Source organism: Crocodylus siamensis, chromosome 8 (assembly GCF_052110815.1).
Source record: "Crocodylus siamensis isolate JL-2025a chromosome 8, ASM5211081v1, whole genome shotgun sequence".
NCBI lineage: Eukaryota > Metazoa > Chordata > Crocodylia > Crocodylidae > Crocodylus > Crocodylus siamensis.
In genome coordinates this window covers 72,364,957-72,388,670 of record NC_143402.1, presented here as the reverse complement: position 1 = coordinate 72,388,670, position 23,714 = coordinate 72,364,957, and the positions used below count along the sequence as shown (strand labels likewise).

The window sequence follows — 23,714 nt, the reverse complement described above, 5'->3', positions numbered from 1 at the left end:
AAGATAACTGCTCTTTAAAGAGTTCTGTTGCCAGCTCAGAGCACTGTGCATTTTAATTATGGATGTGAAGGGGGGAAGAAGACTGCAGATAAATCAATCTGTCTGGAATATGGCAGCTGCTGAGCTTTGATCCACTGTAGAGTCAGTTATCTTATTATTTTTCCTGTAAGACTTTTTTTTTAATCTATAAATAGTATATTCATAAAGTTACTAGACATTTTGAAAAATGCAGTACATCATCTAAAAGCAAGAAGGTTTTTGAGGACACTGGGTCTAATGCTCGATGAGGTGTGAATTTGTCCATGCTAGGCCATGTTCTCGTAAAGCTAGCTAAAAAGGCCTGGGGATGTTAAACACTTGCATGAACGATTTGCGAGTAAAGTGCACGGAGAACAGAAGATGATTAGGATAATAACTCAATAAGTGCCATTCATGCTGGTGTATGAATACCCCAGTATATAGCACTGGTGCTGCAGAAAGCATGGGTCTTTGGGAAACTACATGAAACATAAAACTTAGGTTCCCAATCACCTACATTCCAGCACCTAACCTTCTTCTCTCCACCCCAGCTTTAATTAAGTTTTGCCCTTCTTAAAAATGCTTGTATGATGCTATGGGGCGGAGGCCGCATTTCAATAGGGATCTTCCAGTTTGTACTGTGCAGGATTTATATTTCTTCTGAGTTAAAACCCCCTACCTAAGGTATTGTCTGAATCATACTATGCTGCTCACAGTCAGAAGTCCCCGCATCTTAGATGTGAAGTTGTGTGGAACTCATGTTCCAAAGGAAGCATAATAGTAAGAGTTTCAGCACCTGAAATATCATCTCTGGTGCTGCCATCACTTTCCTCCTGAATGACCAGAAGTTTCCCTGAAGGCCACTGGGTGTTGAGTTTCATTACAATCAGCAGTTTTCCCATCAATGTCATTTCGACTTATTTAGCAGATTTAAATCCAGCATCAGAAACTCTGTGTAGAAACTGTATCACCAAAGGCGGATGACCTTAGCATTTGCAATTTTGGTAGCTTTCCAACATGCAATAGCAACATCTTTAGAGATGAATGTTGCTGTTGGGGGCACATGTCACTCTCACTAGGAATTTTTCTTTATAATCATGAGTCTTCTAGTTCTCAGCCAATAAAAAGTGACCTTCAAGCCTGGGACATTGTAATTAATGAGGACAAAGAGCTGCTGTGCTAAAAGTAGGATATGAGGTCTAGGTTCTTTCAGTAGGTTTCAAGCTACTGGAGGGTGATGGGGGTGGGAAATGGGGAGACAGGAGGAAGAAGAAAAAGGAGAACTGGGGAAAGGGAGGGACTGTAGGATGTTTTTCATCTAATGCTCAAAGATGAATAAAATAATAAATTAAATCAAGGAACATTTTTATCACCTTTGAGAAAAATTTCAGCGAGCTCTGCCCAGAAGCGAGATGCCTTCTTGAGCCCTCACATTAGCTGTCTTACAATGACCCTAAAGCCCAGTCTGACAGAGGCTTATTGCACAGGTGTAACTTTACACTTTCAGAATGGTCCCTGGCATTGCTCACAGTGCATAGAATTAGGTGGATGCATAAGCCCTGGTCTGATCAGGGCTCTAGAGGGAGTTAGTTAAGATTACCCCAGCATGCACAGGGTTCCTTACACATGTCTTGCCATTACTATAGAAAATACCATACAGAGGGAGGGGGAGGTACATACAGAGGAAGGCAACATTACCTTTTTTTTTTTTTAAAGGCAAAGACAGCAAATTTTTATGGGTAGCCACTGCATATGGCTTGCACTGCTGTTGATGGCTATTAGCTAGAAGCACAAATGCACATTCCAAAAATTCTCATTCCAAATGATGCATGGCAAAAAGCCCTCTGTTTGTTCACATCAAGCCATTTCCACAGTAAAAAAAATTAAAATCACAGAGTTAGACAAAAGTCAAGTTTCCGCATGTTTGAGTATTTCTGTTGATTGAACTGGCTCCTAGCTTTGGTTGTGACACTAGTTCCCCTGGTATTTTAAAGGCTCTTTACTCCACCAAGTGGTTGATCACTTCGGTGCACTTCTTCCACCAGCTAAATTGGATGCTTATCTTGCTGGGATCCTATGACCCCAGCTGACTTCCTGCCCTTTGGGCAGGGGGCTGGACTCGATGATCTCCCGAGGTCCCTTCCAGCCCTAATGTCTATGAAATCTATGAAATCTATAAAAAAAGGGATACTGTACATTAAACAGATGAACATGCAGAAGGTTAGCACCCATCATAATAGCCACAAACCACCTGGAGAGCCATACCATGGGTTCAGATAAAAAATACACTTTTGTACTCCCCACCACCCAGATCTCTTCCTGGGCCTTACCTGTAACCAAAGGCACCCAAATTACTATTGAATGTTCTCACTGGATTTTAGGTCATCTGGAAACTGGATTAGGGCATGGGCCCCACGTACCATCTTCTGAAGAAATCTGAGCACAACCTATCCTTTCCTTTTTCCTATAGGGCTGGCTGGCCCTAGCCCATCTTTCTCAAAAGCTGCAGATTGCCCTGTTATACAGCTCTGTTCTGCTAAATCTCAATTCTTGGGACACTGTTTTATACAAATAAGACTGAAATTTGGGGATGGGGAAGCCTAACTGGCACCAGGCTATATTTATTGAAACTAATTCAACCAAAATGAACATGGGATCACAGTGAGTTGGCTAGTAAATTATCTATCATTGTGGCAACACTTTAAATAAAATTGACTTTTTAATTCCATTTAGTCTTTTTCCTGTCCAGAAAGACTAGACAATGGAGTTGATCTTTTCCATCTGTGATTTTATGATATCTGGCAGAAAGGACTGTAATTCCCACGTACTCCTGAATATAACAACTAGAATTGGGACAGAATAAAATTGGAACATGACACACCATATTGACATCAAAGCCAAATTGTAATAGCTTGTTGTGTCTCAAACAGATTGCATGAGAGAAGAGCCCAAAGTTGGCTGATTCATACAAAAGAAAAGGATCAACAATATTTATACAAGATAATTTAGAGGCGGCATCATTAAAGCTATGACTGTCGATGGACTACATTGGTTATAGGCTGAAGCACAGATGAAAACAGTATGAATGTTTCTGACAGCTACTAGCCAAATGAAATAATAGAAAATGAGGGTTGGAAGAGACCTGAGATCATCTAGTCTAACCCCCTGCACAAAGCAGGAACAGCCCCAACTACATCATCCCAGCCAAGGCTCTGCCTAGCTGGGTCTTAAAAGCCTCTGAGGATGGAGATTTCACAATCTCTCTAGGTAACCTGTTGCAGTACTTTACTACTCTCCTACTGAGAAAATTTTTCCTAACCTAAACTTCCCTTGCTGCACCTTGAGCCCATTCCTCCTTGTTCTGTCCCCTGCCACCACTGAGAACAGTCCAGCTCCGTCCTCTTTCGAACCTCCCTCCAGGTAGCTGAAGGCTGCTATAAAATCCCCCTCAGTCTTCTCTTCTCCAGACTAAATGCTTACTGAAGAGGAAATTTTAGGAACAGAGAAAAAATTATAAAAAGGAGCCAAAATAGGTTGGTCTTAAGAGGCTTGTATAATCCTCTTTAAAAATGACTTTGGTTGACATGAAGTGTACTGAACGCAGTGTGTAAATGGTGTTATTCCAGGTGTCCTTAAGGCAGGATTGATTCATAACATTTTAAAACCTTATGCAACTTATGTCTCTATCAATTTTGGTATTAAGACTGGGAATAAATTAGGAAAGACAAGTCCTGAGATAATACATTCACATCCAGCAGTTTCACAAGGTCTCCAGTGACAGATGTTTCCTTCTGTGTACTGTAAATGTTTTGGTCTTGATTTTCAAGTACTTGATGAATTTGGTACTTGAAATTGCCCAAGGAACAGCCTGCTGAATGTTTTGGATGACTGAGTTTTATACCTGCATGCAGCAGGAGAGGTTGATATTGGATTCAAGCTGATGTAGCATATTAGATTGAGATATTCTGCAAGTAACCCGCAAGTACAGTAAAAGGGGTTACTTAAGGCAGGTGCTTCCGCAAGCTGCTCAAACACATGTAGTCCCCCCTGCTGAATCGAGGCCTAAGCATGTATCTCTAGATCTTTAGGTGGGTTGTGTCCAGTGTAGTTTGCATTGCCTGTTTTAAATCTCTAGAAGAATAAGTTGCTCAGGACTTCTGTCTTGCTAAGAGACATGGGTGGTGGTAGCAGCATCAAACGTTAAGCCAATGGCTTGCCCAGTACAGATGATACCCTCTATTGACTTGACTCTGCTACTACAGTGCTTTAGCTGAAACAACACTACCACAAAGGCAAACAAAAAACCTAGATTTTAAGGAAGAAGTTTATGGCTCAGGGATTCTAGGGGCACTTTGTGTCCTTCCAGACCAGTTTCATTTCTATCATCCCACAGATTTCACTTACATTTGTGGTAGACTTTGGCAAAGAAATGTCACTGAATTTCAGGGGTCATGAGGTTGACGCTAAGCATTAATTTTGTCTCTAGTATATCATCCATACACCTTTCATCTACAGAAGACTATAACAGACAGAGCCATCCCCAGGTTTTTGTATTGCTAAAGTACAGATGTACAGAAAAGCAAGTAGTCTAGGTTCCAGGGTCAGGATTTTCAAAGAGTGATTGGTGATTTAGATGCTTCCAGGTGCAGGTGCCCAGCTCAAGTCACTTCAAAGGAACTTGATTTTCAGAAAGCATGGAGTACCCAGAGACTGAGTTCCTCATAGTGGCAATTAGTCCCTCTTAAATAATTGTGTATAAGTATACTGGCAACTAAGTATATTGGCAATTAAGATGGTAAACTAAACTAGTCAGACAAGACTAATTCAAATAGCCTCCATCACAAGGAACCACCAGCTAGCAATGAAACAATACCCCACCGTCCTCTCTCAGCTCAACACACCCTGGGTTCCCAAAAGGACTCCTTGCAGCCTGCCCCGAGGACTGATGATTTGGGGCTAGTTCCAAACTCTTCGTGAGAATGCCCTGCTGACAGCCTTATCACTGCTATATGGATGATCTCTTGCTTGAAGAGGAGGGTAGAACTCCCCCAAGACCACTGCAAACACTTTGCTAGAACTGTACACATGATCACATCACCTCACAACTGTATCCAGCCAAAGCTCAGTGTGCATTTATTTCATAGTCAAGTGCACTCAGCAGGTCTGTCTTTTTAGCTGTTTTGGAATGTATTAGCAATGATCCCCAGTCCTGACACTATTTAAGAGTGTGAGGGCTCACTAACGAGGCAAAAAGGCAGTGCCCATCTCACAGAATTAGGGAAGATGGACACATGCAGTGGCCAGAACAGACAGGTCTCAATCGCAACAGCAGCACAGTTTCCATTAACTGCAAAAGACTCCATCATACTGCAGAAATCAACCATCGTGCACAAAGTCACCTAAGGACAAGGCATGCTCTATTGAAATTAGTCCTATTCCTTTCCTTGTCATCTCTGGTGGGTCAGGCAAATTGCTGCAGCTCTCGTGGAATCCTCCCTGGAAGTGCAGGGTGAAGAGTGGGGAATTGCTACATACAAACAACACTGCTGTATGGCATGATGTTTATAGGATGTGAGACAAAACACAAGGATGGAGACACGCGACAGGATTTCCATCTCATTTCAGGAGCACGGATGCTCACCTGCTGCTGCAACTTTGAATCCCAATGTGAGCAGATCTACAACATTTCAAAACATTAAAAAAACAGCCTGATGCAGCTACCTGCTGGTTGCTAAGGTGCAGATTTTTTAGGAAATATAGGTCCCTAGCTCCAAATGAAATCAATGCCTCTTCAAAACTGAGCTTAAGTGATTCCTCCTTCATCATCTTAATGGATCCTGCACTCCTGTGTACTGCCAGGCTCGCTGTGCTGGGAACGCCTGGTATTGTGGAGGCAGCCTCTCCCTCATTACAGGTAATCGTTTTTTTGATCCAAGATATTTGTCCAAGCCCAGACTGCTCCTTGCCAAGAAAGCCAGCACCTGTTCATTACCTGATGGACAGCTTGCATTTTTCAGCAGATACCAGGAGCACTATAGAAAGCCACGCTTAAGTCTGCTGGAGAGGAAGTGCCGCCACGTTCATCTCTCACAGTTGAATTGGTTTCTATGGAAATTGCTATTATTAAATAGTAATAATTGGCCAGTAAGATATCAGATTGTCCAAGCCATTAAAATACATGGCATTACAAGAGAAAGAAGAATCATAGTTTGTATTTTTCTTTGAATTTTCTAGCTTTGTAACCAAAAAAAAATAAATCCTAGAGCCTCACTTAAGACCATTTATTTTTAATGTATTTTCCAAGCAGCTGCTCTTATCTGGAAGAGCTGTGCAGCATACACTCAAAACAGGTGCAGCATACCACCGCTAATGAGGTGCCTTGCAAGGACTTGAGGCCTAATCATTTTTTACCAGGTTTTCTACAGCACCTGTGAGGAAGCAAACCTACCTCCACCATCACCACAGTCAGATAAGACTGGTGAGTAATAAAATAAAATGAAGGTGGGTTCCTCAGTGGTGTAGGATTTGCAATTTTAACTGGTGTTCAGCCTATGGATGGATACAGTTTATAAGCCCTAATGACTGCTCCACAGGCACATATATTTTTCACCAATATAAGCAGGTAATTAGATTACACAGCCCAGCTAGTTAGACTTGGTTTGTAGCTTTTCAGAACAAAAGGGCAAGGCAGGAATAGAGAGCGCTGTGAACATGGAAGAACTCTAGGGACAGAAGCCACTGAACAATTCTCTTGTCATTACTAAACCACCGGCCGGTCGTTAAAGGAGGAAGTCAGTCTCCTCAAGCTTCAGGTGCTGCCAAGAAAGCCTGCCTTACTGACACCTACAAAGTGAGAAGGGACTGCCTACAGAGAAAGCAAGACAGACTGCCTACAAACTGTAGCCAGCTGCTCCTTTAAGTTGCTTATTCCAGGTTAATTCTTACCTCTTACCACCTACACTTCCTTCGCACTGGGCCACAGGGGAAGGAACTTGCTGCTTTTAGCTACTGCTCATAAAGCACAGGAACACGGTAATCCCCAGGCAGCAATGTTTCCTTAAAGCAGAAAGGGTTATCATCCATTCTAGGCTTTTATTGGACTTTAAAAACCATATAAAACCTGCCTTGAGCAGAACCCTGGCAGAGTGTGGCTTCATTGCTGAGGCAGGGTTCATTGTTCAACACCGACAGCTTTATTCCCCAAAGCCAAAAATAGAGGTTCAAGCTTATAGGCAGACAATAAAACTGGATTACCCAGAAAGTGCATTTCCCGGAAAAAAGCATCTCGCTATGAGCTGTTGAAGCTTACTCCAGCCTGGTTCAGCTGGAGAAGCAAAAGTGGGGACTGAATTATTAGCAGCAGTGTTCTTGCCTCTGTGTTGCACAGTATTACGCTGCCATTCTGGCTAAGCCAACACTATTAAACATCTTATGAAAAAGGTTCTGGTTGCTCATGTAAAGACACTGCTTGTAGTTTATTTAGGAATAAACATCTGGAGGGATGTTGCTTGCTACTAAAATATTTTTAAACAAATCTTGTGTAATGTACCATTAAAAAAATCATCAGAAATCAGAAAGACAGGCACAGTACAACTCTTTCCCTCCCCGCCCCCCACCTGGCACTGCCACTTGCACAGAAGCCCCCATACTGGTTCTAGGCTTAAAATCAAGTCAGATTACAGCAGGTCTGCAACTTTAAGATAAAAATTATGCCACCTGATGATTCAGAGGACTCAAAACCTTTAAAAAAAAATCAACAGCTATAAGCAGCAGGTTTGCTAACCTAGACTGGGTCTTTAAAGCAGCAAAATAGCCTTGATATTGGCACATAAACAGGCAAAGAATATTTGAGCAATTCTGACATTTTATAAAAGATATAAAAACCTCCGGTACAACAGGCAGCAGCTCTGAGTAAAGTATTTATCGGAGAAGATCCCAATAAAAGTCATAATAAGCAGTACTGAGGCAAAGAATCAGTTTGCAAAGTCAAAGGCAACACTTCAGTTAATAACCACCCATTTCTTTCAATGATTTGCTTATTACCAAATTAGAAAGCCTATACTTCCAAAAACTGATCGTCTGTTCTGCAGTTCATTCTGTGGCCCAAGGTCCACTAAAGCACAGGAGTTCTGCACATCAGCCAGGCCAGCTGGCCTCCATTTTCATCAGTGTTTTTGTTGCGTCACCATCCTAACCATTTTCAGTGCCATCTCCCCTTGATCAGCTGGTACCTAGCATAGAAAGACAATGCATATTAACTGCTTTGCAGAGGCAGGACTCTAGATAGTTTGTAATCATGCTACTATTTAGCTTGCTTTTTGGAGGACATCCTTTCAGCCTTTTACCCAATATGAAGGCTTGTAAGTAGATAAAGGGGTAGCAAAGTCACAACGACCTTGAAGTGACTTGCCAAGGGTCCAACCAGGTCTGTGGCAAAGCCAGGAAGACTAAGCAGGAAAAGCAGAAAAAAATATGCGTACAACTGTTCTCATCATTTTCCTCTATTTTTTTAAATAAGTGTGTTACTTGCCATGTGTCCAGCCCTTAGAATCCAGTAGAAAGCCAAGTTCTCATAGGACTTATAGAAAGCAGCTGTCTCGGTGGATTCTGGGCATATGTACAGAGCCTTCCACTTCTGCTGGCTGAACCGCTCCAGCTTAGGCCATTTCAGCTTCCGGACCCACGCCTCTTGGCCTGACACAGGGACAGAAGGGAGTTATGCATATTATTTTAATCAAGGCAACACTGGAGATGTCCCCCTGTACTCACACTAGCATGAACAAAGCAAAGTTATTACAAAATCTAATGAAAGATATCACACATTCCCAAAGAACCTTGTCTGCCTATGATCCGGAGAGACAAATCCAGTTTGAGAACTGAAACTAAGCATCACAGAGATCCTCAATGAGATCTTCTAGACTGAACACTGAGTTCCACTGGGTAGAATGGTTTTCTTTAATCTTTACTAATGTAGAGGAGCCCCTGGGAACCCCATAAGATTGGGCCCCTAATATAGTCCATGGCCCATTGTGACCTATTTATAAGAGGACTGGAAAAGGGCCAATGTGGTCCCCATTTTCAAAAAAGGCAGGAAGGAGAACCCAGGAAACTATAGGCCGGTTAGTCTTACCTTGGTCCTGGGGAAGCTCTTTCAGAAAATTATCCAGGAGCACATCTGCGAGGGACCAGCATGGGAGGTTATGCTTAGGGGCAACCAACATGGGTTCATTAGAGGCAGGTCCTGTCAGACCAACCTGGTGGCCTCCTATGACCAGGTCACCAAATCATTGGACACAGGGGCAGCAGTGGACATAGTCTTTCTGGACTTTAGGAAGACCTTGACACTGTCTCTCACCCAATTCTCATTAAAAAAATTAGACAACTGTGGCGTTGATGCCTACACAGTCAGATGGGTCACTAGTTGGCTGGAGGACCGCACCCAGAGAGTGGTAGTGACCGGGTCATTTTCGACCTGGAGGGATGTAGGCAGTGGGGTCCCCCAGGGCTCGGACCCACATTGTTCAACATCTTCATCAGTGACCTGGACGAGGGGGTAAAAAGCACCTTGTACAAATTCACAGATGACACTAAGATGTGGGGGGATGTGGGCACGATAGAAGGGAGGGACAGGCTACAACTAGATCTTCACAGGTTACAGGGGTGGGCAGATGAGAATAAGATGGGATTCAATACTGACAAGTGCAGGGTACTGCACCTGGGGAGGAAAAGCAGCACCATACCTACAGGCTGGGGAACTCCCTTTTCACCAGCACAGAGGCAGAAAAGGATCTTGGAGTCATTATTGATTCCAAGATGAACATGGGGACGTGGTCAGTTAGGCCAACCGTACCTGGTCATGCATTCACAGATGCATCACGAGCAGGTCCCAGGAGGCGATTCTCCCCCTCTATGCAACATTGGTCAGGCCGCAGTTGGAGTACTGCATCCAGTTCTGGGCGCCGCACTTCATGAGGGATGTAGACAACATGGAGAGGGTCCAGAGGAGGCCACTCGCATGATCAGGGGGCAGCAGGGCAGGCCCAACGAGGAGAGGCTACAAGACCTGAACCTGTTCAGTCTGCACAAGAGAGGGCTGACAGGGGATCTGGTGGCCGTCTATAAACTTACCGGGGGACCAGCGAGGAATGGCGAGTCCCTGTTCCCCCGAGCACTACCAGGAGTAATTAGGAATAACAGCCACAAGTTGACTGAGAGTAGGTTCAGGCTAGACATCAGGAAACACTAATTCACAGTCAAGGCAGCTAGGATCTGGAACCAACTTCCAAGGGAAGTGGTGCTCGCTCCTACCCTGGGGGTCTTCAAAAGAAGGCTACAGTCACCTTGCTGGGGTCATTTGACCCCAGCATCCTTTCTTGCCCACGGCAGGGGGTCGGACTTGATGACCTGCTCAGGTCCCTTCTGACTCTACCAACTATGAAACCATGAAACTTCTAAAAAGTTTACATGAATATAACATCTCAAATAGTATACAATTAGAAGTTATAATCCCTATTCCATTGATGATATCTTTGAACTTTAACATATCTTAAAATTAAAACTATCTTTATATAAGTTTATTTTCTTTAAAAAAGCATCTCAACCCCCCAAAAATATCAAAGCATGACTAAATAAAGAAAAATCTAATTTAAATTAAAAAACCATTTTTATTTTTAAAAAAATGTTGATTTTTTTTTCCACCTTGCATTCAGGTCTATGTGTAGATGCAGCATGGATGTGAACCTCAGGGAGATTCTGCAGCACAAGCAAGTCCAGCTTATCCGTGTTTCCCCTGGTATTCCTGAATCCCCACTTCCTACACCCTGCAGGATGCTACCACAAGAATACTGACATCTCCTTCAGAGATGCAAAACACGCATCACATGACATTATTTCATGATTTCTGACAGCCATCTAACCAAGATCATCTGAGAAGACAAAGTCTGTATAAAAGGCTGGAGAGGATTATAGTTTGAGACAGCAAAGAGAAGCCAATTCTAGGACATTAAAAAGAAAAAAGCAGCTTCCATCCCACCTAATCTCTGCCTTCTGATTTCTAGAGCAATTTCTACTTTAAGAAGAGCAGTTCAATTTTAGCTCAAAATATAGCAAATTGGTGTGCCATACACTGCTAATCAGTTTTGACAGCCTAAATACCTAAAGATTTTGACAGCCTAGAGACTTATTGATTGCAGGGCTGTTCACTGAAGGAACTAAGTAGAGAATTGGAGCATCTGAGCAGTTAGGGGCCGAGAGATCTAAAGGATAAAACCATCCATAATATAAGATGACGGTTTGCCCAGCCTTGCAGGGGACTATTTGAATGAAGGAGGAAAGATAAGAGAACAAGGCCTGGCAGACTGGCAACAGCCTATAATATTCCAGCAACACCCAGGGTGGAGAGCAGAAAACCACTTCATTGCACAACTGGCCAAACAATGCAACACGAGCAAGCCTTCTGAGCCACTGAGATGCATGCAAGCTGACACCTGCTGTCTTGAGGCAGGTGCCCTTGTCTTTCAACACCATCCCCTTCATCTTAACTATCAGGGTCATCAAGTTACTGATTTCAATTGACGGGACCGAACACCATCAGATTAGATTTTGTTCAATGGACAGTGAGATGTGGTCCCTGTCCAACAGAGATCGCTATCGCAACTCATTAGTAGAAGCAGAGCAGAAGGGAATTAAGTCACATGCACGAATTTCAAAGCTCTATTTACCTGAACGTATAAATGTGTATTGCCTTCCCCTGACTGCTCCCTAGCCTGCACTTTGTGGAGCTTCCTATTGCTCATGCTGAGAAATAGATCTGTGGTTGCTGATGTGTCACAACCAAGGAGCAGATTCTGAGCAGTGTCACTCATGAGAAGTGCAGCCCAACTGGAGGATGGTATAGGAGACAAACCCATCAGAATACCTCCCTGGCCTGGCTTGGGAGCTTGCTCAGCCCACAGCAGGAGGGCCAACAGCCTCTACAGGCTACTGGTTTATAGGCTTTCCTATGGCACTGGCCTCTAATAACTGAGCACCTCACAATACTAATTACTTCATTCTTGTTCTGCTGTAGTGCTCAGAGTAGCCTGGAGTTGCCACTGTAAAGACACAGCAAACAAGACAGTCCTTGCTTACCCTGAGACACAGGGAAGATTGGGGACCCCTGGTTTTCACATGAAGGCGTAAGGGGAGGGCATCAAAAGATGAAGCCAAAAGATGAAGCGATTTGACCAGTCATGCTCTTTTGTTACGGGAGGGAAGGAAAAAAATGGCACCTCAAATACCACGATTTACCAAAAGTCATGTCAGAATAATACTCCCAGTATGGTGGGCTTTAACCTAAAAAACTGAGAATCACTTAGGGATAATTAACCTTGCAAAGGTCTCTGTGGACTGAACAGCTTCAAGAGAAAGCTACTTAGGAGAAAAAGCCATAGCCACCTCAACTCACTTAGGAGAACAGATTCCTGCAGCACTCCTTTGTTCAAGAGACAGCAAGGGGAATATGCCTAGAGGTGGGGCAGGGATGGAAGAGAGACAGCAGCAGCTCCCACATCTCTGTACAGATACTCTTGAGTGCAGGAATGCAGACACATTGGTGACACATCTTTGCTACTAAGAGCAGAAAGTACCATGGCCATCAGGATGCTCCACCAAGAGGGAGAACAGAGAGGCACTGGCCTCAGAGGACTGCCTTTCCCTTGGTGTACCACAGACAGGTATCTGTAGCTTTATGAAGCCTAATACCCAATTTCTTCTGGGGCAGAGCCCATCTGAACCCCAGTCAAAAAACGGTCCTTACCCATAGTGTCGACAATAAGATCCAGCTGCCCATTGTAGATGGTAACATTGACGTTGGCCGCCAGCAGCTGGTCCACGATGTCAATAACAGGCTTCATGAAATCCCCAGCCATGTTCGTGAACACTTCTTCTGACTGCCCTAATCATTTGGACCCGGACAGAGAAAACACACTGTAATCAACAGAGTTGGAAGGCTGAGGCAGAGCAGAGACTGGCTGGGTCCCAACAAGACCCCACGACCAGGAGCAGAACAACACACTAGTGTTTGCAACTGTACCGTGTCCCTTGATTGTTAGTTTCCAGCTCCCATTACAAGCTTAGCAGGTGCTGGCAGGCATTCAGCATCCTCCCTCCCGTTCTCTTGCGGTGGATTTACACTCTCCGCCCCCACACCCTCCCTGCACTGGTTTTCCGTGGAAGAGACTTGATGGGGCTGTTAGGGCACCCAAGGAATGACTCCACTACCCTGTTACCACCCCAGGAAGCACCTTAGGAAGATGTGACATGTTCACAGCACATACTAGGTAGAAGCAACATAGCTGTGTTGGCAAATATAACCCAAGAGGGCCAGGTGGGCTCCTGCTGCTCAGGTCTGAGGCAGACTACCTAGCTTGCTCCTGCAGCTATATGGCTGAGGGCAAGTGAAACTTGGGGGCAAACCTCTGGGCTTGGGCCTGCATGTAGGATGCCTGCCAAATACTTTGGAAACATCTGAAGCCTCAGGTGGGGGTGGAGGATGTTTGCTGGTAGTAAGGCGACATATGGTTCTTGAATGACTCACAGATTTGGAATTGATTTGGCTTGGAACATGATTTTTTTAAAATTGAAAATAAGACTATCCCCCCACCACGGTGTGCACCTGGCTAGTTCACAGTGGGCTGAAGACATGGGGACTGGACCTGACAGCATGTTTGCTCCCACAGGCTTCCCAGTGCCCTGTTGTGAAAGCTCTTCCAGCAATCTGTCCTGGGGAGCCTTAGACAGGGCCAGCTGCTTTTTGCAGACTATGATACTGCCCGTTACAAACTGCTCACGAGGTCTATGCCAGACAGCAGATGATACCTCCCCACTTGACAGAGTCCGGAATGATTTTCAGCTTCTTTCGGATGGGCCCATTCATTAGGTCACTTAACTGGTCCTTGTGAAGGTGTTCAACATGGCGTTGGTAGAGCCTCACTGCAGAGAAAGAACAAGCTTTAGTCTGGCACAGACAATGCTCAATTCTAAAATGGCAGACGGGCATACACGGGATGCAATGAATACCATAGGACAGTGCCGCAATCATCTCCTGAGGCTCACTGCATTTGGATCTGATGAGCTCTTTTTCTACTGAAACTGCAGCATCACAGAGGAAGCCTTGCTGACTTGGAAGAGATGAGCATTCTGACCCTGCTGCGAGCCAATTCATTTTACAGAAGAAAGAAACAGACTATTTACTTCCACTTTCTACTAAGGCAGACTGCTGCTCGCAGAAGGTTTCCTGGGGCTCTGCTTTCACTATTATGCATAGACCAATTGCTTCTTTTCACCAGACCTGTTAGTTTGAAGCTGCAACAACTGGTTATACTTTTGGAAATCAACAGTGCTGTTCACTTCCCTTATGAGCCTCTGAAAGCCAATAGAGAGGCAGGAAGAGGTGAAAAGCAACGTGTGTTAATTTTCACGTCAATGTTGACAGGACCTGAAGGACTGTGGAAGTCAAGTGTCTCACTAGATAATAGCTGGGAGGAAGACTATTTTCATTCTCCTGCTAAAAGAGAGAAGTGTAAGTGTTTGGAAGAAGCTGTTTAGAGGTTGTGAAATTTCACAGCAGTGATATTTATTGCTCATCATGACTAATCCCAAGATCTGTTTTAATGGAAGTGCTATCCATGAAATGGCTGTCCTAATATCTATGCTCCTGCCCTGTCTACATATGGGGCCCAGCAGGTCCAGGTTCTTGAGCAAGTGTGTCAGGCATCTGCTTCAAGGCCTCATTTTCAGAATGTGATTGACAGACATTTCCTGCTCACTCTGGTCACAGGCGTGGGTTCCCAGCAACTCTGAAACTCAGGTCCTTGGAAGCTTAACTGTGTAAACTTGCTTGCCTCAACTTACTAAGATAGATGGCTTCATGTTCTGGTTCCTGGAGAGCAGGAGCCCGCTTGGTCAGGATGTTATAGAAGTTCACGCCGTCTGTGTTCTAGAAAACCAAGAGAACAGCTTGTTTTGCGAAAGGAGGATCAGGATGGATCTTCAATTCCAGTAGTTTAAGAAAAGAAAAATGCTTCTGACATAGGAGGCTCCAGCTCTCCTCCCAGATCAGGAATTAATATGCTCTATTTAAAAGAGACTCCTTGCTGGCTCCATCTTGAGGAAGACCTTTTGTGAAATGATTTCTGGCCCCTTGTTCCCTTAATTTCCTGAGTTCTGGAAGGGGCTTTTGGCAGCTGCCAACATTCACACTCAACTCAGGGTACTTATGAACACAGGTATGTGCTGGTATGTACTTGCAAGTCCTGCTACAAATATTCTTTTTTGACCGATAGGGCTGTGAATCTACAAGGACAGCATTATTCCACCTATATCAGCTACAGCCAAAGACCTCAACAACACAGACCTCTGAGATTTATTCTTCTGCTACGCCATCTCCAAAGCATGAGACCACTCACTCCATTTGCTCTTATCACAGCAGCTTGACACATTGGTAAAGCCTTGGCTGTGCCTTCAGCTACACATGGCAGATGAATTACAGTGGCTGTATTAGCTTAAAAAGAAGAGCAAAAGGTTCCACAAGAGTGCGAGAGTAAGGAAGTGAAACCAGCTACAAAAAAAGCACAAAAAGAAGCAGTTTTTGGCTGGGTGTTTTAGGCTCAGTGGCAATGTGCTACTTGCAGAGGGACATGACTAACTTAAACAGCATTTGAGTCTTATAGCTGAAATTAATGGGGCTCTTCGCATACATGAAATTAAGGACACATTTCAGAGCTTTACCCAATCAGAACTTTAACACAGCCCTATCTGACACGCACTTGGGCCTCATTCTCTATTGCATCCTGTAGCCATTCGGGCCAGTGCAAAGCAAGTGCAAAAATGCTTCCAGGTTGGCACAGCAGAAACTTTATGAGAGACAGCCTCCTACCTGTTCAATTAACTCTTCTGTCTTACTCCAGAGTTGAGTGGCTAGTGCATAATCCTTTTTATTCACTGCATCCATGACTTCTTTGGCAGCAGCAGTGACTTCTGTGAGGCCCTTATCATCAAGAAGAGACTGAAATGCAAACAGGAAGAACCACTGACTTAAAATTTATGCTATGGACAATTACATTGCCAGGTTAATTTATTACATGGCTTTTATGCTAGCCGAATGTTCAAGTTGATGTCAGAGTTCACTCTTGTATTTAAATTGTATGGGCATAAGAAGTTCTTGTGCAAAGCCTAAAAGCTAGAACAGTTATTGCAAATGGAAAAGCTTGGGTAGGTACTTACAGTGCTGTAAAGGTAAGGTCCCCAGGAGAGTACCGAATCTAGAGGAAGAAAACGGACTTCAGTCATCTCCAATTAAAATTTCCTGCTAATGTAGCAGGAATAATAATGACAGGAGCCGATGAAGGCAAAGATGAAGTACTCAGGAAAGAGGCACTGTCAGATAAAATTTAGCTTAAAGTTTAGGTGCTGCAGAAAAGGCTGAGTACAAAGGCAGAAGACCAATACCACCACCACCATGCTAGCTAATGGAAGCTTTCTAAAGCAGCAAACAGACATTTTAATCCCAAACTTTGCAGCACTATGCTAAGGTATGAGAACTTAGACAAAATTGGACTAGTTAGCATTCACAGTCAAGGCATATCTACTTGCAAACATTACAAAAGGAAAGGAAAAAAAAGTCAGATTTTTGACGATCAATACCATAGTCATCCCTGGCTGGGATGCAATGTTTAGTGTGACCCAATAGGTCCCATGCTTCCAGCTTCCCACAGCCAAGGTGAGACAATGTCATGGGCCTGTTGTATAAATCTCACTGCAGGATTGGAAGTGGAAGTCCTTTGACTTGGTCTTTCCTCTCTCCCTCTTCCTCCCCAAGGGCAAAGTTACCCCAGCTGTTCAGCTAATCACCTGGTGGATTCTCATTTTAATGGTATATGGGAAACAACCGTTTTAAAAAAGACAGGCATTGCTGAAATTTAGAAACACGGATTCTCCTGATATACAACTCTCCATCTGGAGAGGCTGGAAAGCTGGCATTTTCCCACCTGCCATTTTGTTTTTAAATGTACTTAGTTGCCAGACTCTTCAAGAATGAACAGAGCTCTAGTGCCCAGCTGCTGAGCACCAGCTGCAGTGGGAGAGGGGTCCTTCAGCCTGCAGAGAAAGTCAGGACTGAGAAGTCTCACACTGGGCATCTTAAGATAGAGAAGCTGCAAGTCAGTGGTTCTCAGATCATCAAGAATACCAGATCACAGCAGGCAGAGGCCAGGTCTCCTCCACTGCACCATCATTTGGGAATCAGTTGTGGCCTTGTGAATCACTGTGACTTCACTTTAGCTGAAGCACTCTTGTATCAAAGAGATTTAGGGGCACCCTCTGCCATCTGCTTATGTGAACGCATGCGTGCTTGTTACTACTACAGAAATGTGAAATTATGACACTTACTAAAAGACAGTCAGTTTGCATCACAGCTCCCTGGAATATCAACACAGCTTTACTAAGATCTGTTTTTTTGCAGTCATTTAAAGCAGGGACAGACCATATATACCAATAGATATAGGAGGTTATCCAACTCTATGAACCTACCTAAGGGAGAAATCCAGGAATCCCCCAGGGCAGCACCACTGAAATTGCACTTTATGCTTCCAGCATGAATTGCCTTTAGAAACACATGAAAGAAAGAGGAATTAGTATGCACATTAGTGAGTTAAGGAAAGGTGCTAAGCACCAGATCTTAAGTAGCAGAGAGAGATTTCCAAATGCAAAAATAAGCAGAAGTGTCCTGGTGTTACAAGAAACGCCCTCTCCTCCTCCCACATTTTAACTAACTTCAAGGGACGACATCAGAAATGAAGGATGACGAAAGCCTATTTGCACCCCAGATGACTGACAGTACATCCCAGCTCCTAGAAGAGCACACTCTGCTTCTGGTTTGGCTATGCTGGATATGGAGGAAAGAAAGGGAAGGAAATGCTCACATTGCAATTTGTGTTTCTGCATGCACTATATACACAAGTGCCAGTTCAGGGCACTTGGTATGCTTTACAAAGCTCGCAAAATCTTTGGAGTAGTTCAAATCTGTGAGAATAAGCTGACCATTTCAACAACCTCCACAGGTGTTCCTAGTGTGGTTTGAATACACTGTCCCTTGGGAAGGGCAAGATACCCATTTGTTAAATTATCCAATTCAGGAAACAGATTTGGGGTTACAAAATTTGCAGGACAGAGTCCAAGGGTGGGGATGAAATGGTCAACTCCCATTGACTTCCAATGGGAACTAAACACCTAGTAGCTCTTCAAGCCTCTGAACGCCACCCCCCGCCCCATCTCCCACAAGACTACCTGGATTCTGCATGTGCCTTGACTGCCAGGGTACCAAGTTACTTTATGGTTAATCATGTCTTAGATGGACTAAGAGCTTTCTCTCTGACAGTAAATGAAGGGGGAAAAAGGCTTCTTACAACAGCAAATCAAAGGTGCTGCTCAAAAAAGCCCAGCTCAAATCCAGCATTAGACTTTTTGTAAAACAGTGACACTTTGGTAGACATGTGGGCAAAGTGGCATCTTACAGAGGCAAGGATACACTTTACCTTATGCAGCTCTAAGGCAATGGCAGCTGTCATTTTGCCTCCATATGATTCTGAGAAGATGTAGAATGGAAGAGTCTGAAGGAGAAGCCACACAGCAAGGATGTTAGGCACCAAGCACAACACATGTCCTACCCACCTTCTGCCACCCACAAAACCCAAACCTCAGGTAGTCGTCACCCAAAGCACTGAATATCTGGAGTCATGGAATGTGACTTTTGGAGAAATTGGTTTTCATTTTTGTAACCAAGAAGGCTCTGATCTGATGAGCCTATTGGATAAGGCAGGACAGAAATCAAATAAACAATCAATCAATCAATAATCTATGCCCAGAGTCCATATGGACACAGGAATCTGCCCTCCTGGACATACAGCTGGAGCCAAAGACAGCAACAGAAATAAATATAGCTGAAATGGCCGTCACAAACAACTAATTCCACTTTTACATTTGTGGAGGGGAAGGGGGGGTCACTAATTACACCTGCAACTCCTCCCATCACACTGCAGCAAATGCTCTCTCTTTGAAACCTGGATTGACACTGCATTCTCTTCTAATGCTATTAAACCAAAGTTAGAAGTCCCTTACCTGGAATTCTGTCTTACTCTTGAAGAATTCTTTAAGCAGCACCAGCATATCAGAAGCGACAGTGGCGACATCTTTTGCAAATGCACTGCTGTCATTTGCATAACTGAATCCAGAGCCAACGGGGTTATCGACAAACAGTATGCTGGCTGCCTGCAACTACAGCAGCCAAGAAAGAGGATTGTAATGCAGTCTCATTTCAGTTGCCCCCTCCCAGCAGGGCCTCAAGGGTGCTCTAAGAAATTTGCAGATGTCCAGACACAGCTTATGTCTGTTGTATAAAGCCATGGACTGAAATAATATCTTTCCATGTTTCCCTTAATTTTAAGCCCAGATGTTTGCAACAGATAATTCATCCAACCACATTTTCTCCACCAAAATCAATGAATATGCCTATACTGAAGCTCTCAGTTGGGTTTTCCTGGCAGCTGTTTTTCAAGCTGCAGCGTTTTAGGGGTGCAGCATTTAAAGCCAAACAAGTAAGTACTGCAAACACCTGAGGAATGATGATTCAAGCAGGTCTGTGGACTCGAGCACAACTAAAAGAAAGATTCTGCTCCTAGGGATGGCTGAATTTAAGATGAACGTATTTCTTGGGGTGTTTTTGTCTCAGTCAGTTATTTGTCATATCATATCTATGAGTCAATAAATAAAAAGCTGAGATTATCCCAATCATAAGCTTTCCATCATACCCAGGTTGTGTTTCTTGGTTTCAGTTTGGTATTTAAGGGACCAATTTCTTCAAAGTTCCCAAATCCACAGCCTGAAGCTCCTGGACCTCCCTATGGAGTGAAAAGAACAAGGAAGTTAAAATCTGGAGAAATCACGGTAAACTAATGGAATATGGTCACTCAACAGGAATAGTTTCTGCACTGCATGCTAAAATACAAAGTCCCCTCTCCACCCATCTCCCTTAATTATATACACGTGCTATTTGTGAACGGAATTCAGAAAGGGAATCAGTCACCAATTAATGAAAACACAGAGGAACCTTCTACTTTGCAGACAGAGCTCTGAAGCTTTTGTTTCCATCCAGAGAGGAAGTCACTTCTACGCAGGATGGTGTGGAAGAGTCAGCTACCAAACTGGTGCACTGCGAATAGTTAGTTCTCAACATGTTCAGCATTCCCCACTCCATATAAAAAGTTGTCTCAGCCTCTAATCCTCTGTATCCAAGGTCTCCAAGCCTTACTTTCAATATAAGCTTCTCAGGGCAAGAGCCATCATTTCATTTGGCAGTGTCTCGCATAGAAGGCACTATCACGCTACAAAAAAATAACAAACTTCCTCTGTTGCTGCAATACAATTTTGGTGAGCAGGTGCAAGCATCCCAGTCACTCACATATTTGCATAACATTTTAATTATTTTTTCCTAACCTAAAAGCCTAGCTCATTAGCCAGGAACCGGACACAGAAAACTACTTGGAAAATGCAGAATGCTACTTCTGAATTACCAGAAGATGATGGCTGATCAGTAGATTTGTATGTGCAAAAATGAAAATAAGATGCCTTTGAAAGCATCTTCCACAACCACTTACCTGCAGCCACATGATGAGAGGTAGTTCTGTGAAGTTTTTGGTAGGGTTGCTTGCATAGTACAACCACCAGAACATGTGTGCATTATTTCTAACTTGTACATATCCCCATGCTTCTTTGGATTCTGATCGTTTTAAAATGGCACCTAAAAGAAAAAGGAAAAATATTCAGCTAAGCCATACAAAACATTTGGTATGGCTTTAACCAAGATGTATTACAATGTTAAATTTGGGTGCAGTAATTACAAAAAAAGGTTTTGGCACTGAATAAAATATCTAGGGTCAGACTATATTCAAAACAATGTTGAGACCATTAGGTCTTCATGAATTAAATGAGGCATGCGCTTACCTGTTTGATCACGTAACTGTGACCTATGCCTCGTCCTATTGCTGGAGTAAATGTTTCTAGTGAGGACGTGGTTAGCACTTCTGAAGATCAGGATGAAATCCCAGCTCTACTGAAGGCAGTGGCACAACCCCCACTCTATTCAGCAGGGCCAGGATTTCACTCAGAAGGCGTAACAGTTTGGTCTCTCTCCCTCTAACAAAACCAACTCATGTTGAGATCCCCAAATATGATAACTTTAGGGTAGATGGGCTGTAAGAAAAGCCAACTGACAACGCACTAAGGACCTCACCTAAAGACCAGCAAAACCAGTATAAGGACTGAATCACCCATGGCGTAGAAATTGAGATTCATTCCAAGGATCAGACCCCTGATGTCACAGTCCCTTACCTCAAACACAGAAATAAGCACTGAGGAAGGCTCCCCAACTGAGAAACAGCATTAGAGAGACCATGGAGGACAGTACTTGGAAAAATACCACCTATTTTAGACTAAATAGAGATTTCTGGGGGAAGATATTTTTGCTGCAAAGAGCAGCAGTAACTGTGGCCTTGAACCAGCCTACATTCCACTGGCAGCGTTATCTATCCAGGACGCCTGGAAAACCTTGCAAGCAGAGGAAGGGTTACTTGGAGGCGGTCTCCAGAATGTTCTTATACACATCATTAGTTTAGCTGCGTCGTCTTTAGCTCTCATGTGTCCTGAAAAATGTCTGTGAGCCACATTACAGCATCAAGACTTTCCATTTCTTCTTACTGCCAAAAACAGATGTAGTTCAGTTCATCCCATCCCATGATCACAAAAATAAAGCTACCCCCAACATCTGCATTACGCCGTCATTGACAGACTTTTCGGACTGGCATGCTCCCGCCTCAAAAATACAATATCTTATGCTCAGTAGAAGGGAACTACAGAATCACCGCTTTCCAATCCAGGAGCAACCTCCACCACACACCAGTACTGGGACAGTCAGCCCAGAACACCTGATCCAGCAATCAGATCCATAACCTTCTCCTGAAAACTGCAGGCAGGTGGGTGCAGGATCTACCTCGGGGAGTTGGTGTCAGTCCGCTGCACTCCAGGGGAACCTTATTGCTTAGGATCAGGAAGTTTGGGTCATGGATGCTGAAACATCCAGGAGCAACAGAGCCCAGATCAGAAGATGGTGGCAGGGTGAAAATTTAGCAAGCTAAAGCACCTCCCATAAATCTATTAACTTATTTTGAGGAATAAATGTGGTCCTAAACCCAAATTATCTATTGGTTTTCAAGCAGAATTCTTTGCAATTAATCCTGCAGCTGCTTCAGATCAACCTTGGTGCATCTCGAAGGTATATTTGTAGCTAATTAGCTGGACTCCTCCCCTCCACTTCTGAAAGCAGAAGTGCAGCCTGGACCCTTCATTTTCACCAGCCTTTAGCTTATTTAGATGCCTCGGTGTTGGCCTGTCCCACGGCTTACAGCGACTCAGAGCAGTTGAAACAAGGGACTGCCAATTCACAGCTCATAAGCCACCACCTCTGCGGCCCCACCGTAGACCTATGGGCTCAGACAGGTCACTAGTGTCGCAACTCACAACAACTGTGAGACACTACAGCTAAAGCCGCTTGTGCAAGGAGACGATAGCTGACACGAGACAACAACATTGCCCCTCCACTTATTTTATCAACAGCCTCCACAGCTCCACGAGGAACTCACAAGCTGAAATCGGTTCCTTATTCCCAGTTCCTGGTTCCTTTTTCAAATCTGATCTTCATACAATTAAAAGCTGTCAGCAATGAATTAGACAGGCTGAAGAGTTCAAATTTCGTCAAAAATGTATCTTTACTAATAAAAATAGAAAATAATACCATGCAGCAAGTACCTAGAGCCCTGAAGAGAGAGCTGAGATGAGGCTGGGCTCATGGGGCAAAATCCTTTTCGGGTCCCCCCAAACCACACCTCTGCAGGACGCTCCTGGTCCATCGGAGCAGGGCATGGCTTGGCCACTGGCAGCCCCCAAACCGGCGTGAAACAGGTTACCTCGAACTGAAAGAGCTGAGACTGGACCTGGGAACAAGGAACTGGGACGCAGGAACACAGGCAATCCTCGACGTTTTGAGTTGCAACGAATGGCACTTACGACCTTTATAAATTGACGCGTAACGTTTATAAATTTATAAATAACCTTTATACGCTGACTCGTAACATCGTTCCTACGGGAAAATCGGTTCCGAGTGAGGACGTTTCGGGCCCGGTGCGTCGCCGGCCCGAGGAGGCCCTACGGGGCAGCCCGTCCCGGACCCGCGTGAAACATCTCGCCCCAAACTGACGGAGCCCAGACCGGGCCTGGGAACAAGGAGCCGGGAATAAAGGACTGGGGAGAGAGCTGCCACCTCTAGGATGGGCTGGCACGCGTGAGTCGTTAGGTCGGCAAGGAGTGGTGCATTTAAAAAAGCCAAACCCACGGGACTCGTCTAGAAATCGGATTCAACATCTCATCGTTTTGCTGAACGCCCTAAAATCGGGTTCAACATGTGATAGTTATTTATTGCTCTGCAGGGTGTGTCGTGGGGGGCTGACAAGGGAGCGGGGCGCCTACCTGACCCCAGGGCGAGCAGCAGCAGCAGGAGCAGCAGCAGCCGCGGCTCCATGGCGCTGGTGTGAGCACGCGGGCGGGGCGGG

General features: G+C 44.3%; 1 protein-coding gene across 6 annotated transcripts in view; it reads right to left on the bottom strand.

Moving 5' to 3' along the window:
- Positions 1-7,096: 7,096 nt before the first annotated feature.
- The window catches only part of SCPEP1 (serine carboxypeptidase 1), a 30,764-nt gene continuing 14,146 nt past the window's right edge, over positions 7,097-23,714 (bottom strand). For 4 of the 6 annotated variants that reach the window (XM_090061131.1, XM_090061128.1, XM_090061130.1 and 1 more), the window contains exons 6-17: positions 20,709-20,851; positions 19,863-19,952; positions 19,174-19,329; positions 18,591-18,665; positions 17,587-17,659; positions 16,282-16,319; positions 15,935-16,063; positions 14,911-14,995; positions 13,876-13,989; positions 12,815-12,952; positions 8,549-8,712; positions 7,097-8,249 (exon numbers count right to left, since the gene is read on the bottom strand). In XM_090061131.1, coding sequence (XP_089917257.1) covers positions 8,184-8,249; positions 8,549-8,712; positions 12,815-12,952; positions 13,876-13,989; positions 14,911-14,995; positions 15,935-16,063; positions 16,282-16,319; positions 17,587-17,659; positions 18,591-18,665; positions 19,174-19,329; positions 19,863-19,952; positions 20,709-20,783 — 1,203 coding nt within the window. In that variant the 5' untranslated portion in view covers positions 20,784-20,851 and the 3' untranslated portion in view covers positions 7,097-8,183. Of the gene's footprint in view, positions 8,250-8,548; positions 8,713-12,814; positions 12,953-13,875; positions 13,990-14,910; positions 14,996-15,934; positions 16,064-16,281; positions 16,320-17,586; positions 17,660-18,590; positions 18,666-19,173; positions 19,330-19,862; positions 19,953-20,708; positions 20,852-22,914; positions 23,125-23,631; positions 23,710-23,714 lie in introns of those variants that run through there. The other 2 variants (XM_090061126.1, XM_090061132.1) reach the window with 2 other exon arrangements.